Here is an 18,426-nt window from a genome sequence, read left to right on the forward strand (position 1 = left end):
ATATTTGCTTAAATATACCTAGCTTCTAGATTATTGGGATAATTAATTAAATCAGTCCAGGGAATTGTGTTGCCATAGGGAATAAAGGGATTAGATAAGAAAACCAGAAGAAAGATTAGTTTAATTACATTTATTAATGACTTTAATTTAATGTAATTAATTCAATTACATAAATGGTTCAGGATAGTAACATTATAGTACGATTACTTAAGTGATTCTACCCCGTACATAATTGGGATAAATAATTCAACGGATCCAGAGGACTGTACTGCCAAAGGAATTAATTAGTTTAGTTACTTTAATTAATTTAATTACCATGATAAATTAAATCGTGCAGTAAAAAACTAAATTGGATGTAGGAACTAAATTATTGAGATAATTAATTAAATGGGTATATGGAATTAAGAACTCCCAAAATGCAAAAGATGACCAGCTTACTTGTACCAATGAAAGTTTAATAACATGAAACAATGAATTTAATTAATACAATTAATTAAATGGGTTTGAGAAACAAAATGATTTTTGTTACTTACTTGGACACATGGCTCTAAATTTTTGGAGATAATTAAATAAATGAGTCCATGAAACTGTACTGATTCAGGAGATAAAGGAATTAGGTAACAAAACATAAAGGACGATAAGTTTAATTACATACATTAATGCTTGTAGTCAAATGTCAATCCAATTTTGTTAACCTAAGTCTACTGGGTCTGTTGTTGAACCCCAAAAATCACAAACCAAGGATCAAAGTCATTAAGGAACAAATAGATTTAGTAAAGCCAAAAAAATTTAATTGCCAGCCACAGAAAAATGTATTCAATCTGAGATAAATGAGGAATGTGAGCACTGAGTGACACTGGTTATGTCATATGCTGCTTGTCACCAGGTCCTTCTGGGTAGTATTGCCATGGTGCTCATTAACGCGATGGCAGCAGCCATAATAAAACTAAATGGCATTGTGAAATAGTTATAAAATACTTTAACTTTTTCCAGAAACTTTCTAGGAACAAATGTTGAAATTAATAGAGAAACACAGACAGACACTCTCCAAAAATACTTGAAAATTCCCACGAAAAAGGTAAAGAAACTGCCAGATCACAACACACAGACTACAAGAAGCAATAAGAAATCACATGGAAAACTGGGGAGGAAATGATGAAGAAGACAAAGCTGAGGGCTGATTGAAACAATTTAGTAAGAAGGGGCTGAGGAAAGCTGATGACTTATCATGCACAACAGCTGCTGTGGCTGTGCCCAATGGCACTTAATGTACAAATGCCATTGCATGAGTCACTAGTTAAATTTACTCCAGTGAATTATAAAGGCGAGAAATTAAAGAGAAGTGTTAAAACGAGATCCGATATAACAAAACAATCATCAGAAATTTCATTACTCGAACCCTAGTGAAACAACAGTGGCAGCAACTGGTTACAAGTACATGAATGATTAAACCACTAGCATTATTAACTGTGGGTGACTGATGTTTAAAAGACTGACACAGTTGCTCTGCGATTACCCCTGGCACTTTTTACATGCATACTGGGAGCTTCCCCCCTAATATTTTACTTTTGGTCTTCTCTAGTTAGACTTTTGTCCAGTTGTCTGCCTCTTTGCTCTTCCTTTCACTTCCATCTGGCAATGGTTGTTGTTTTCTCAGTACAATTGCTGCTAAGGTGGTCTTAGCCTCTGCTTGAAATTCTCAGAACTCTTTATTTCTCATGCTAGAAAGCCTCTTTTATGTCTGTTCACATAATGAAAAAAGCACCTACTGTGGTTGCTACATCTGCCTGTCAGTCCGTATATAAAACATTCCCTCCTAGTGTAAATGTGGCACACTTATTCTTCTCAAACACAGCATGCTGTATGAGTTTTTTTTCAATTAAAAAATATCCCGTTGAAAAAGCATTGTCAAATTTGTAAACTTGAGGACAACTTTAACTACAAATTACTTTAATGCTTCAAACACGCCTTGACAGATGTCACTTCAACTTGTATATTTTATAGATTTTCCTTGTTAACTCAACCGACAGCTGTCCCTGACAGTAACAGGTTCACATGTTGACAGTACACTCTATACGGTGCACTAAAGTGGAATTGATACACAGGCCGCAGCAGTTAAGCTAAAGAAGCTACGCCACAAGATGGTACACATAGTGTAAGTATTACTATAGTGATTTGGTGGGATTTTTGTAGTTCTCATCTGTAGAAGGATAATTGTAAACTACTGTCAGAGCGCAAGAATATTTCTACTCAGACACAAATATTATTAATGGAAACAATTATTCATGGATGTTAAAGCTATTATTATAAAAGCTTCAACAAACTGAGGAAACAGGTACACAAATTCGGTAACCATAATTATAACAATTTGATTATAATGTCATAGCTGTGCAACAGCATTACATCCCTTTGAATTGCCACATTCTGTAAAATCTTTCTTGAAGATAAAATAGCAACAATACAATGTTTAATAACCTAAAGACGGCCAACAGGATGAATGGCCTGTTCTCATGTTGTAGTAGGCAGACTACTTATTATCCATAACAAGGGTTCCAGCCTTCGTCTATTCTGCAGATTAAAAATCCTTCTTAAATTAAGCAGCAATCTTTCTCCACACCTCGATCCTTTTTGCCAGGACTCAGAAGTCTTTGAACTGTTTATTGAATATCATAGGGTAAGTTTATTTTTTTTAGCCCACCTGCTGCACTCGGGTCCCAATCCAGGTGGTTACTCTCCATGCGCATACTCCCCACCTACCTACTAGCGCACAGCTAATGTGGGCTTAACAGGACTCTTGACCAAAAAGGAAAAAGTCAATGCCATGATGCTTTAGTGCGGGGGTCGCCAAGTCCGGTACTGGAGGACCACCGTGACTGCAGGTTTTCATTCTAGCCCTTTTTTTTTAATGAGTGCCCAGTTTGTGCTGCTAATTAACTTCTTGTGAATTCATTTTAATTGACTTGCTTTTTTAAGATTTGTTCCCCTGAATTCCTTCATCGTTCCTCGGAATTGCTTCATTTCTTTCCTTAAATGGCACCCAAACAGAAATGAAATGTGAAGTGGGGGAGCCAACAGAAGAAAAACTGAGTGAGGGCCTCAAACTCCAACCAATTTCATCCAAACCAGCTGCTTAATGAGGTGCAGATTCTTGTCGTTAACTAAACCCGTTCTTTAATTCCATGGCTTGTTGCTGCTCTCGTGGTGCATTAGCAGACATTTCTGAAATTGCTGATTTTCTCTAAGAGCAGCTCTGTTAAAATGTTTTGAGGATCTGAGCAGATCGACATTCCTGAGACTTTCACCTTTGTTTATTTTCAGATATTGTATGATGGACGCCAGTTGTTTCGGTTCATTTTGCATCTCATTATTGTTTGGCTGCTAATTAAGGAAAAAGAAACAATTAAGGGGTCCTAGTCTTCAAGAACAAGTCAATTAAAATTAGTTCAAAAGAAGTTAATTAGCCGCAAAAACGAGTCACTCATTAAGAAAAGGGTTAAAATGAAAACTTGCAGCCATGGTGGTCCTCCGGGACCGGTGTTGGCGACCCCTGCTTTAGTGTACTGCTTGGTATGTGTGCCAAGTACTCCAGAAGTAACAATTCTGCAATATTTTTGGGAAAAAAAGAAAGTTATGCACATTTTGAGTATACAGTTGGATAACCAACAAATGAGGAAAAAGTCAATCCCATGATGCTTTAGTGTACATTTGGGATGTGTGCCAAGTACTCCAGAAGTAACAATTCTGTAATGCTTTTGGAAAAAAATGTATGCATGTTCTGGGCATACGACTGGAAAACAGACACATGGATTATGTGACACAAATAATGTGAGATTTTTGCTGTTGTAATATTTGCTTCTACTAGTCATAAACCTTTTTTCTCTTCATTCTGCATGAAAACGTGACACTCAACATTTTTTTCAGCCACCATACACAGTACATAGGGTAAGTAACATATAAAAACAGCTCTTTTGGATGGAGTATTCTTTACATTCGTCAGCAGTCCCTTTTTTGTGGTCTTTAGGCTGTTTATTGAATATTATGGGGTGTGAAGCAACTGCAAAAGTGGTTTTCAAGTTCAGTCCTGGACGTCCCCTGTGGCTGCAAGCTTTCATCCCACCCAATTTGTTTCAATTAAGCAGACTTTGAGTAGTGAGAAAAGCGCTATATAAATGCAAAGAATTATTATTATTAAACTGTTATTTACCCAGTTTCTGTGTTTGACTGCTTAGGCTATGCTTTTATTGAAAAACAAAAGAAGCTAAAAAGGTTAGCTAATTAAAAAAGCAGATCGATTAAAGGACCCACTGGTTGTGGAAATTGCTGGAACAAAAACCTGCAGCCACTGGGAGCCCCCAGGAGTGAACCTGAGGACGTCTGGACTACAACATGCCGTTCAAGCTGCACCATGTTAAATAATAATAATAATAATATGTTGGTCACTGCTTACCTTTAGTGCGGTTTGAATGTACATGTAAACGTCCACTGCATATATTACTACGTTCTAAAAGTCCTTAAGATTTTAACATGCTGCCAGTTTCATCTGTCCTTTTCTCCGGTATCTTTCCTTCTTTTTCTCAGTCTTCGCAGTCTCTTTTTGTATATCAAGCCCACTTGATGGCTGGCATTGGCACAGACTAACAATGCAATTTTCTTTCCTTTCATACACTTTATTGTTAAGCTTCTTTGTCAATTTTTGGTGCCCTTGAGATGTTTGATTACCTTTTTACGTTTTCTTTGATGATTTCCTCTACTGACCTTCTTTAACCCACAGCCCGGATACATCGCGCTTGTTACACTGCGTGACGTTTAGGCGTCCGGGACCTGCCTGATGAGGATGAGGACCCAAAACCCAAGTTCAAGGGCAGGCTGGGGTTTGCTTTCAGCTATCGCAATATCAAATTTAAAACGTGTAAAGTTATATAAACTGAGCCTACCGCAGCGATGTCATTTTTTTTTTTACTTCAAGGAAAAAGACCCAAATACCGCGTTGTTTTGTTCCCCAACAAGACTCCCCAAAAAAAAAAAAAACCGCGAAAGCCCTTTTTTTCCGGCGGTAACCAATCAAAAAACAGCCTAACTGGGCGGGAAATCCACGCGCCTGGCAAAACACTGAGATGCGCACGCGCAACCCGCTGCGACAGCCGCTCCTACTGCTTGAGGTAAGTCAACCATAAAGGCAACTCTATCGAAGAATAAATATGAGAACAAAGGCATTCCGTAAGCATAGCGAGAACAAATCTGTTTTCAGTTTCTACATGACAGTGAGAAAGGCCTTATGGAATTATCTGCTGGGCCAGCTCTAGCATTTTTGCCACCCTGGGCAAAGGTGTTATTGGCATCTGCCACCTGCTTTACTTTAAATCAGGGGTCTGCAATTCCAGTCCTGGTGGGCCGCAGTGGTTGCAGGTTTTCATTCTAACCCTTTTCCTAATCAGTTTTCACTGCTAATGAACTCCTATTCCCTTCATTTTAATAGCCATGTTTTTAAGGATTCAGTTCTCTGAATTGATTTGTTTCTTCATTAAATGACAGCCAAACAGAAATGAGACGTGAAACGAAAGCCGACAGACCAGCTAAATTGGAACGTCAAACTCCAGCCAATTTCACTCCAACCAGTTTCTTAATGAGAAGCCAATTCTTGCTGTTAAGTAAATATAAGTTATTGAATATCAGGACTAGTTCTTCCACAGCAGACTGTTGATTTTTTGTTTTGACCACCGCCAAGATGTTTTGGTGACCTGAGCAGACCAACATGACCGAGGCCTTCACCTTTCTTTATTTTCAGGTAAGCTGGTCATGTGGCAGCTTGTTTTGTGTCTCATTATTGTTTGGCTGCTCATTAAGGAAAAAGAAACAACTCAGGGGCTCTGAGTCACGTCAATTAATACTGGGGCAAAACAAGTTAATCAGCAGCAAAAATGGCTCACTAATTAAGAAGATGGTTAGAATGAAACCCTGCAGCTCTGCGGCCCACCAGGACCAGAGATGGACACCCCTGATTTAAATGGAATCATCACTTCTTCTTCTTCTTCTTCTTTTCCCACTTCTATGTGGGGTCAATGTGCTTGATCAACCTTTTCCACTTAGTTCAGTCCTGCACCTCCACCCCAGTCAGAGCTTTTCCTTCAGATCTTCTTTTACTTTATCCATCCACCTCCACATTGCCCTTCCTCACTTTCTCTTCCCCTGTCCTTCCATTCCCATCACTCTTTTGCCCACCACATATTTATTGCCTGTCCTCATCACACATCCATACCACTGCAGTCTACTTTCCTGCACTTTCTGAGATATCTCTCCCAGTTTTGCTGCACTTCCGAGTGCCTCATTTCATATTCTGTTTTGTTGATAATGAATAGAGCAAAATAGGCAAAAGAGTGAATGGTGCCGAGTCCAAACAGGCGCCTTTCCCATGTAAATGAAAGACGGAACAACAATAAAATGTTGGGGAACCCCCAGGCAAATCCTGTATATTTCAAAACAAAATAAGAAGCACGAATTGTGTGTTAACAACTTCACAAATTTGAGTCTATCATTATCATTAGAAAGATGGCGGTGGTGCCAGTTATGATGCGATAAGACAGAAGGGGTCCCAGGACTGGTAATGATAGCATATGTCCTCAAAATGTTGGTCAACAGATCTGCAGTGGGAAGGATAGGAGAATGCTGCAAGGCAGTGCCAACCCTTGGCTCGGGGTGGAATTACAAGTTATCAAGCCCTGAAGTTGTCTCTCAGGCACTCATAATTCTCTAGGATCATTGAATGGTAGATTCTTTGAAATATTTTGAAGTGCTGTCTAAGTCTTCATCAAGACTAACCAGTATTGCCTCTGGGATAGATATGGCAAGTTGGGCAGTTTTCTTTTAACAAAATTTCTTATTTTTATATGGTAAAAAAGTATGTAGCTGGAAAATTAAATTTGAAGGCATAATTATTCATCCATCCATCCATTATCCAATCCGCTATATCCTAACTACAGGGTCACGGGGGTCCACTGGAGCCAATCCCAGCCAACACATGGCACAAGGCAGGAAGCAAACCCCGGGCAGGGCGCCAGCCCACCACAGTGTAATTATTCTTTGGATGCAAATATGTTGTTTATATAAAGATCTCTAAGTGTTTTAACCCCTAATGTTCTCCATAAGTTAGGTTCTGAGAAGGTTATTATTGTGTATAAAAACATCAGATAAGAGCTTCTCTACCTTGAAATATGTCCTGCATTGGTTCCATGAAAAACAATGTTCATCATTAGATAAAAGTCACCATAACAGTGACTAATCTCATGGTCCTGGGTAAGTAATTTCTCGTGCAGTGATTGAATGAACATGAGTGCTTAATTTAGTGGACCAGGGTCACAAAGATATTAGATGGATTTATTGTAGAAGCCAGTAAAAAAAGCATTCTTCGAGTAAGTGTTTTAAACTGCCATGAGTAGGTTGAGATGAGCCATCCATTCTTACACCTGTGTCTTTTTTTTCCTTCACAGGCAGAGGCTATAAGGTAAGAGTTCCTTTACATTCTCCCCAATGGAGGCGGACACTTGGCTCTGTTTCCTTTTGGACTGGATGCTTCAGTCAATGAAATGTCACCTGACGTGGATCTGCTTGTTTTCTTTTCAGGGCCAAAAAGGGGAGCCGGGTCAAGTCCCTTACGTAAGTGTTGTCCTACACTGTCTTATTCTTTCCTCTCTAAACAATGCATCATTATTGGCATGTGTACAAAGTAGAGTGAAATTCTGCCTTGCATGTACTAATCATGAAGCCACACCTGACCACTCTCTAGTTCTATGATAATTGAGTGAAATTACTCTACCTCAAAACATCCGTCTTCCTTACCGGAAGAACCTTATGAAGAATTTGTCATAAAGGCATATAACATGAGTTATAAGTAAACTACAAGGAGGAGGAGGAGAAGCAGCAGAAAAGGGCTATTAGGACTAGATAAGGCCGGGCAGAGCAAGATGTTTGAGTGGTAATTGGCTGGGTGTGGCTACATACAGTGGTGTGAAAAACTATTTGCCCCCTTCCTGATTTCTTATTCTTTTGCATGTTTGTCACACAAAATGTTTCTGATCATCAAACACATTTAACCATTAGTCAAATATAACACAAGTAAACACAAAATGCAGTTTTTAAATGATGGTTTTATTATTTAGGAGAAAAAATCCAAACCTACATGGCCCTGTGTGAAAAAGTAATTGCCCCCTTGTTAAAAATAACCTAACTGTGGTGTATCACACCTGAGTTCAATTTCCGTAGCCACCCCCAGGCCTGATTACTGCCACACCTGTTTCAATCAAGAAATCACTTCAATAGGAGCTGCCTGACACAGAGAAGTAGACCAAAAGCACCTCAAAAGCTAGACATCATGCCAAGATCCAAAGAAATTCAGGAACAAATGAGAACAGAAGTAATTGAGATCTATCAGTCTGGTAAAGGTTATAAAGCCATTTCTAAAGCTTTGGGACTCCAGCAAACCACAGTGAGAGCCATTATCCACAAATGGCAAAAACATGGAACAGTGGTGAACCTTTCCAGGAGTGGCCGGCCGACCAAAATTACCCCAAGAGCGCAGAGACGACTCATCTGAGAGGTCACAAAAGACCCCAAGAACTGCAGGCCTCACTTGCCTCAATTAAGGTCAGTGTTCACGACTCCACCATAAGAAAGAGACTGGGCAAAAATGGCCTGCATGTCAGATTTCCAAGACGCAAACCACTGTTAAGCAAAAGAACATTAGGGCTCGTCTCAATTTTGCTAAGAAACATCTCAATGATTGCCAAGACTTTTGGGAAAATACCTTGTGGACTGATGAGACAAAAGTTGAACTTTTGGAAGGCAAATGTCCGTTACATCTGGTGTAAAAGGAACACAGCATTTCAGAAAAAGAACATCATACCAACAGTAAAATATGGTGGTGGTAGTGTGATGGTCTGGGGTTGTTTTGCTGCTTCAGGACCTGGAAGGCTTGCTGTGATAGATGGAACCATGAATTCTACTGTCTACCAAAAAATCCTGAAGGAGAATGTCCGGCCATCTGTTCGTCAACTCAAGCTGAAGCGATCTTGGGTGCTGCAACAGGACAATGACCCAAAACACACCAGCAAATCCACCTCTGAATGGCTGAAGAAAAACAAAATGAAGACTTTGGAGTGGCCTAGTCAAAGTCCTGACCTGAATCCAATTGAGATGCTATGGCATGACCTTAAAAAGGCAGTTCATGCTAGAAAACCCTCAAATAAAGCTGAATTACAACAATTCTGCAAAGATGAGTGGGCCAAAATTCCTCCAGAGCGCTGTAAAAGACTCATTGCAAGTTATCGCAAACGCTTGATTGCAGTTATTGCTGCTAAGGGCGGCCCAACCAGTTATTAGGTTCAGGGGCAATTACTTTTCACACAGGGCCATGTAGGTTTGGATTTTTTCTCCCTAAATAATAAAAACCATCATTTAAAAACTGCATTTTGTGTTTACTTGTGTTATATTTGACTAATGGTTAAATGTGTTTGATGATCAGAAACATTTTGTGTGACAAACATGCAAAAGAATAAGAAATCAGGAAGGGGGCAAATAGTTTTTCACACCACTGTATGTAAGTATTAGATGGCAAGGTGGGGCCGTATGTTTGAATGGCAACCAACTGTGCGAATAGTGGGTGCTTCAGTGGCAGTAGACTGGGTAGGGCTAGAGAGGTTTATAGATCCTTATTGTCACAAGTACAGAGTCCAAGGAAGTTCTTTACTTCCATATACTAATCGCACATTTCCTCTCACTAGCACCATGAATAGTGAATAAATAGTAGCTAATGTACCTCGAAACGTTTTTCTTTCCTTCCTGAAAAACTCTCAAAATGCATTTGTCATATATCAAAAAGTTTACTAAAGATAGATAGATATATGTAAGGCACTATAGATAGATAGATAGATGTGAAATGCTCTGTATCGTGCATAGATAGAGAGATGGTGTTTTGTTGTCCCATGTACAGAGACCAGTGAAATTATTGTTTGCGTTACTATATCCAACAGTCTGGCTCCATGATAACTTAATAGGAATACTATACCTTGAAAGTTTAATCTTCTTTACCTTAAAAATCTCATTTTTGTCATAACCTAGAAGCAACAAATTGCATATCAAATGTGGAAATACAATTTTGCCCCATGTGGATCTAGCAGGATTTGGCTGGTTGCTAAGTCAGCCTAAAATTCACCAAAGTAATCGGTGCCAGTCTGAATCTGAGTTTACCTTAAGGCAGGATCTCACCCTAGAGTGTGCACACATTACCCATGTGGGGCCAAAAAGACAAAATATCCTTTTGGTTATCTCGAGTGGGCAAAGTGCTCATATCCATACAGTGTGGCAGGAAGTTGGAAATGTGTGTGTCGTACCATCGAGTTGTGCTTGAAACTCAGAAGCTGATTCACTCCTTGAGTGCCGTCACCAGTCCGTCACAGACTGTGAGGTATACGACGAACTTACAGAGCTTAGTGAATGCCTCGGCAATTGGTTTCAGTGCTGCAAAAGCCGAGCCTTGAGACTGCAGAGCTGTGCACTGCCCTGTAAAGCATCGGGGTTAAGATGTAGACGTGGTCAAGAGGGTAGGACATAAACCAGGATGAGCAGGTAAAGATGAAGTGGTTTTAATTTATGTCTGTCAAGTCTAAGAAAACAGGTAGAACACAAGAAGGCAGACGAGGATATTCAAAATAGAATAGGGTAAAGTCATAATTCCAAAATAGGAAAAGATCTAAAACCAATAAGGGGAGCTTGACAAATGTACACTGAAGAGCTTCTGCCTCACTCCCTGGCCTTTCACATCTAATAACTGCTGCCTGATTAATGATGTTTAGCAACAAACACTCATGGAAGTGGCCAGGTGCCAATTGCAAGTAAAAGTTGTAGCCAAACCCTTCACTGACAAGGACACCATCATGCCCCTAACAGACTCGCTCTCCCACCTGCTTGAAGGCCTCTGAGCTGGACACAAACACAGGAGACTGTAAAGTGGACATGGTCCGGCCAGGAAGTCAGAGCTCTTATTGCTGTGGCACAGTACAGCCCATTGTCAAAATTTAAGATTACATTTTGTCTGAATGATTTTATTGTTGATTTTTTTCTGCATCTCATTGGGACGGGAGTGTTCTGCAATGCATTTGACATCACCATGCATGGTCGTGTGGTATGGGCAGACATTTGAGCCATGTGCTCTGTTATTGTCTGCATTTTATATTGAATGTGCTTACTTCTGTTAGGACTTAAGCTGTGGCTTTCTTAAGTTTATGGACCCTGTGTGAGGAGTAGTATGGGATTGAGACATGGTTGAGGAACACAGAGCATAAAGCAGAGCTGGAAAGAACAGAGATGAAAATGATCAGATGAGGGTTGACATGGGGTAAGAGGAAAACGAAAAGTACAAAATTAAAAAAACTTAGGGATGATAGGAGAAACATAGCCAAAGTTCTGTGTGTATTTTGGGGTTTTTATGCATACAGATTTCATTTCTAATATTAGTTTCACATTTATGTTTGAAAATTTGTTTTTCATTACTGTTGAAAGTTTATTAAGCTATTTTGTTTCTGGTCCTGTGACCGTGGTCTTCGCAGTGATGATGTTGTAGCCAGTGATGAAACAAACATGGCAGCAATGGTACTATTTCTTATCCCTCAGTGAATACAACAAATCTTTTGTGTTTCTTGGTGTTAGGTAACTTCTTTTTCAAATAGGCTCTAGTGCTAGGATTTTGAATTCTAATTTGCAATCTTGTTCTGACTTTGATTCTCGGTTTTGTCTTGTCTTGTCCTTTTGACAATTATTTGCTTGGTTTTGTTTTGCCTTCTCGGTTTTGACTCACTGCTCTGTCTGTTAATGGTTTGTGATTTTTGAAATTGTCTCCTGTTCTGTTTGCTCTCACAATAATCCCCAGACATTGTGTACATCTGTAATGGGCGACATGCAGAGGATGATTGAATGAAGAGGGGCACCAACATCAAGGTGGAAGGGATGAGACCCAGAGGGAGGCCAAAAAAATACGTGGCTGAAGGCAGTGTTTGATGATATATAAATTATCAATCTTACGCTAAAGAACCAAAGAGAGTAGAGGAATAACCCGGAAAGACCCCATTTGGGAATAAGACTCTCAGGTGCTGCACTCGTTAGAGCCTCAGTTACCTGAATGGACTATTTAGGATCCTCATTGACCTTCTATGTTCTTGGCTCTGTTATGTTCACATTTGTTTTCATTTTTGAAATGTTAGATTTAAACAATTAATAAATAAAATTATGTAATCCTATTTAATGGGAAGGTATTTACAATCTTGGACTTTCCATTTTGGAATTTTCCCGTGATGTTCTTTTTAAGGATTTAACTTTCAGTTTCAAGCTCTTGGTATTGACTATGAGACAATTTGTCTGATTTCAGCTTTTGGTGTGTGAATCCTGCCTGCCCAGAGTGTGCCGTCTTTGCCCTTCAAAAGTAGCCTCTGCCTCATTTACAGATAAAATCATTGTCTTTTGGGAGAAATTGAATTGGCCACCACACCCAGGATGCTAGTTGTTCTTTTACAGTATAAAATACTGATAGTTTATTTCCTTAGGTTTGTAATAAACAGTACAACTCCTTCTTTCATTTGTTTCAACTGTTTTTTCTCATTTTGCAGGTCACAGGAATTCGAGGCCGTCCAGGAGCCATGGTAAGCTGACTATTTGGATTTTAAACCCTTTGCAACTCGAGCGGTGTACCAAATACTCCATTGTAATCAATGGGTCCTGTTGTGCTCCACTCTGGCCTGAACCCTAAACTCGTACTCTTCTACTGAATATGAAACAAGTTAGCCATGAAGAATGCCATCAATTAGGATCACACAGAACACGTAATCTGCAGAGAAAGGCAACATTACCTCATGCTCCTGATCAGCGGTAGACACTTGCCATAATACATACAGTATGTGTCACAATCTGGCATGTGTTTTTAATTTTTTTGTACCTATTTCTTGTTCTCTAAAATATTTTAAACATTTGTTTGGGAGCTTTGGAGGCCAAGGAATCTAGTGTTTAAGATTTATTTTTTGTTTCAGCGCATTTTCCTAGTGGTGTTTAAAATGAAATGAAATGTATGTGCTGCAATGTTTGGACCTTTCTGTTGGCTGTTACTGTACTGTTCCTAGGTAAGGCTAAAAGAAGTGTGTTGTGTGTGAGATCTTTGAGTCAAAGGTATAAAGGTTAGTGTCATGCACTTCTGGTTGTCCAAGTTTGTGGATACACCAAAGATTTTGTGTATGCATTAGTGTTTTGATGTGGTTTTTGGTAATTGATTAAGCCTTTCACATTGAATTTTGGGTCTGGCTACATGAAATTATTTTAGCGTTTGATTTCTCCATGATGGATACAATTGTGTTTTTCATTCCTGGACTTATTTATTAGATTATTGTCATTCCAGTATTCACCTTTGCCTGTTTGATCCCTCTGCTGATTCCATTCTGCTAACCCCAGCAGAGGCAGTACAATGTCCACTTTGGTCTTGTGTGTGTGCAACATTAAAATGGCTATTTCATCATACAGATAAAGTCATTGTGTGCCATGCACCTGTTCACTACCCTGACTGAAGCTTGCACTGCAGCTGTATTCATGTACTATTGAAGTGAAGTAGAACCTGTGAATATGTACAAATCGGGTTGCGACCAAAAAGTTTTGCAAAATTTTGCATCTGTTCACCACCACACGTTCTGGTGGCAAACAAAAACACTGGTGGCCAGTTTCCCTACGTGCATTCGTAAGCGCCAATGATTTCCCATTCTCCATTTTCCATCTTCTTTTGTTTGCGTATACAGGGCCTAACAAAGCAGCTGATGCTGCAAAAGGAGTTACAATGTTAACCAAACAGAGGCCTCAAGTGCTGGAAGAGGTGGAAAAACTGTTGCTAGTGTGGTTGAACGAGAAGCACCTTGCAGGGGATAGCGTAAGCGAGGTGATCATATGCGAGAAAGCCAGGAAGATTCATGGCCATTTACTGAAAAAAATTCCTTCTTGGAGTGGCGAAGGTGAGGCATTTAAAGCCAGTAGAGGATGGTTTGAAAAGTTTCGCAAGAGAAGTCCCATTTAATTTTTTTTCCCTCTGCTTAAAAGAAACGAACGGATCTTAAGGGTCTCGCACAAACTCTTACAATGTTAGTTTTCTCTGTTGTTCAAGGTTTTCTCAGTGTTATTCATTGTTTCTACATTGAATTTAGATAGATAGATAGATAGATAGATAGATAGATAGAGACTTTATTTACTATTACACTGTGCATTCTATGGTATAATTAACTATTTGTGTGCTTAAAAAAATATATACTTGCATACAGTTCCTACGTTCTGAAACGGATTAATTGTATTTACATACAATCTCATGGGGAAATTATGTTTGGGTCGCATCCAGGGTTTTGGAACGAATTACGGTCGTGACCAGAGGTACCACTGTATTTGAAGCTCCAAGTTGTGATGTTTCACCTCCTCACTTCAGTGTGTTCATGTGAATTTCTATATGGGGAATACTATATGGGGAAATGTAAGTTATCTGTTAATTCTGTTACTTGATCTGTAAAGCATTATGATATATATACAGTATATGTGACAATAATACAGTATATATATATATATATATATATATACAGTATATGTGACAAGGCGCTATATTGGCGCCGGAACTGACACAGACAGACACAGAAGGAAGCACACTAATACAAAAAAATAAATGTTTTATTTTCTTCGTCTGTGGGCTACGTCTTCCCCGTACCCACAGACACAACACGGTCCCAAAAGTAAAAACAGAACCACCAAAACAAAAACACTCTTCTTTCCTCCACTCCTCTCTGGCTCCTTGAGTGGTGGGTGTCGGCTTCTCTTATAGTCCACCCGGAAACGCTCCAGGTGATAGTTGACCTGAATTAGGCTGCACTTCTGGGTGTGGCTGTGTCACAGTCCAGATGGGCTCAGGAAGCCGTGCAGCTCCCCCTGGTGGTGGCCAAGAAGCCCAACAGGGATGAGCTCTGGTGTAACACAATTGTGGCCCCGATGCAACCCAGGGGGGCTGCCACTACGTGTTCTGGGGGACGTAGTGTGCATCCCGTGACTGCTTCCCCGGATCCAGTGTCAGAGGGGCGTCCTGGTCGTCCACCATACACATACATGCAGACCTCTGGTCCCAAAATATAAAGCAATTGAAGGGGGTGTAGCCACCATTGTAATGATAAACTTGTCCCAGAGTGAATAAATCAAAAGCCTGAGGTACTGTGTGTTATTACCGTGTTGGTTCTGTGTAAAGATAGCAACAGAGGACATCGCCAATAGTAGTATTTGTTAATGTTATGAAGGTCAGGTAACGGCAAAAAGTAGCACTCAATTATTATACAGTGGGTTTAAATAAATGTTTACCAACCAAAGAGAGAAAAGTTAGTAATTGCTTTTACTCACTGAAACAAAAATTTCTGAAAATGGTGAAGATGAAATTATCGGGGGGTTTGGGGTGTCTTCTGCAAATGCACGTACTGTAAGATAAAAGTTGTAAATTAGCAAGGCAATTAAATTATTATCACAAATTGGCTGAGGAAAGAAAAAATGTAGAAACTGCTATTTCTGCTGACATCACGATCGTATTGAAAATGAGTGGGTGCTGATGAAATTGTCCACCACTGAGCATGATGGGGGATTGTAGTCTTTGGGTCGAGATTGACACTTTGTTGGAGCAGAGCTGACTATAATAGGGGTTACAAAGATTAAATATGTGTGCTGCGGACTCAATTGCGTAAATTTGACTGATTTAGAAACACCATAATTTTGGAACTGTTTTAGCAAAGCAAAATTATTCGTTTTCTCCCTGACTTGGTTTTGTTGGAATCGTTGGTATGTCAGTATGGGTCGAAAAATAGGCCAGGTGGACCCCCCTCCCCCAATTCCACATGGTTATGGTATGGTTGGGCATAAGGGCTGTGTGCGTGTAAGGAAATGAGGAGAGAAGTCTGTGTTTGGAGGTCATGAATGTCTTTGCTTAAGTGTTTCATCTGAACAGCTGTGTATATGATCATTTATTGAATCTGTCTGGAGTGTGTGTGTGTGTGTGTGTGTGTGGTGGTTCCTTTCTTTCGTCCTGAACTCATTTAAAGACATATGTGCTGTGTCAGGGGGGATTGTCAGTAGAGAGTCGCATGGATGTAAAACATAAGGAGCTGTTGCTCTAAATCGTTTATTCTTGCATTTCCTGTGGAATTTCAGGCCGATCTTTCATTTTGGTACAGTCTGTGTGGCAGGGTCTCGCTGTGTTATCATGTATTGTCAGTGAAACTTTTGGGTTGACAATAAGGAAGTCATATGCTGTATTAGACTTCATTTTGTGAGCGGAGTGTAAGGCTACAGAGGAAACTGAGTGTTTGTCCCAACTGCACTTTGTGTCCCACAGTTGATGCGTGTGTCATAGGCACGTGGAATGTTCCTCAGTGTGAAGGAGTGTATCGGTTTTCATTTGCACTGGGAGCTGTTTGAGGACGTGCCGCTGTGACCTTCCTGTCATTATAACTGCGGTTCGGTCCATGTCAGCAATGCTGCGTGTACACTGCACATCCACACCTCCGTTCTTCTTGCGTGCAGCCCTGCACCTTTTGTCAGCATATGTATTTCCTGCATCTTCTGCCATGAGAAGGACTCGAAGCCAAATTTTGGGGCCGCTGTGCGCCAGATATGCAAGTCATGGATCGTATTAGGCATGTAACAGCATAAACTGTCAAGTGAGATCAAGATCAAGCTTCAAAGGCCGGGGGAGTTGAGTTTTTGTGTGACAAACAGATAACCATACAATTTTAGATCAAATATATGTACGTAACACTTCGCACTCAGTGTAATTCGACCACAAAGATGTCTTTTTTGTCTGAATAGGATATTTATTTTTTTTTATTTTTCACAATTGACCGAAGATTAGTATTAGATTACAACTCGTGGAGTTCAGGTAGCTTTGTTTTTTCGAATTTTCCAATTTGTATCTCTGAGTTAGAACATTCACATGGAATTTTGGACTTACTGTCTGTCTGATAGCATGTGAACGTAACATTAGGAATACCAGGCACTGACAGCTCTGTTGTACTCTTCTTGCTTTTATCCCTCTGCCCCTTTATGCTCTGAATTTCTCCAGTTTTCCTACTGTAGTATTTTGTCATTATATCTCTTTTCAGTACCTTGCCTTAAGGGCTGTGGAGTCAGGACACCAAATCTTTGACTCTGACTGTTCAATTTATGTGACCACTAACTCTGACACTGATTCTGAGTCCTCTATTTGTAATTAGACTAATATACAGTATTTACTATGTTGATTGAATACACACAACATTCAGGGTACCAATCTATCCATCACTGCCAGCACGATTCATCAGGCTACTTGTTAGCACTCTGACCTGTTAAAGTTTGGGTTTAACCTCCCTTTAGTCAGAGGTTGTGAAGACCCAAGTGTGACCCAGCCAACTCTATAGACATACCTCATGTAAGCGACTCGAGGATTACTCAGGCTGGAAAATTACCAGCAAGCGTTAGTGATGACCATTACCTGAGGAAACAGTGCAGATTCATCTTCTCCGAGGCTCATAATGGCATCTCGTAAGAAACGTTTTTCAGCAGTCCAGGTGTTGCACACTATTGACAATGATTCAAGCCGTGATGACGAAGTGGATCTGTCTCCAGGCAGTGAAACTGAAACGAACAGTGAAACCGAAAGCGATTCTGACAAATCTGAAAGTGACTCTCGTGTTTGGGTTTCTGTTGACCCTGCTTCAAATAAACCAGCATCACCTCGTTTTGATTTTGTGGGGCAGTCAAGGATAAAAGTGAACATTGACAGATCTGATCCACTTACTTACCTGAAGTTATTTGTTGATGATGACGTGACTAAAAGAATTGTTGTTGAGACGAACTGTTATGCTGCATAAGTAAATGACCGTACACCTAAACAGTTTTCGCGTTCAAACATATACTACACAAGAGATATACTTTGACATCCATCCCTCCATCCATCCCTCCACTTCTGCTTATCTGAGATCGGGTTGCGGGGTCAGCAGCTTGAGCAGAGATGCCCAGGCTTCCCTCTCCCCAGCCACTTCTACTTTCTGGGGGATCCCAAGGCGTTCCCAAGCCAGCAGAGAAACATAGTCCCTCCAGCGTGTCCTTGGTCTTCCCCGGGTTCTCCTCCCAGTTGGATGTGCCTGGAACTCCTCACCAGGGAGGTGTCCAGGAGGCATCCTGATCAGATGCCCGAGCCACCTCATTTGACTCCTCTCGATACGGAGGAGCAGCGGCTCTACTCTGAGCTCCTCACCCTGTCTTTAAGGGAAAGCCCAGGCACCCTGCAGAGGAAACTCATTTCAGCCGCTTGCATCCGCAATCTCGTTCTTTCAGTCACTACCCACAGCTCATGACCAT

The 18,426-nt window shown here is 40.3% G+C and overlaps 1 protein-coding gene across 1 annotated transcript in view; it reads left to right on the plus strand.

Annotated features, from left to right (window-relative positions):
• The window catches only part of col5a2a (collagen, type V, alpha 2a), a 138,848-nt gene that overhangs the window by 30,948 nt on the left and 89,474 nt on the right, over positions 1-18,426 (plus strand). Inside the window, exons 3-5 of the mRNA XM_039757778.1 lie at positions 7,485-7,498; positions 7,618-7,650; positions 12,651-12,683. Coding sequence (XP_039613712.1) covers positions 7,485-7,498; positions 7,618-7,650; positions 12,651-12,683 — 80 coding nt within the window. The remainder of the gene's footprint in view (positions 1-7,484; positions 7,499-7,617; positions 7,651-12,650; positions 12,684-18,426) is intronic.

This window comes from Polypterus senegalus, chromosome 6 (assembly GCF_016835505.1).
Source record: "Polypterus senegalus isolate Bchr_013 chromosome 6, ASM1683550v1, whole genome shotgun sequence".
In the NCBI taxonomy this organism is placed as follows: Eukaryota; Metazoa; Chordata; class Cladistia; order Polypteriformes; family Polypteridae; genus Polypterus; species Polypterus senegalus.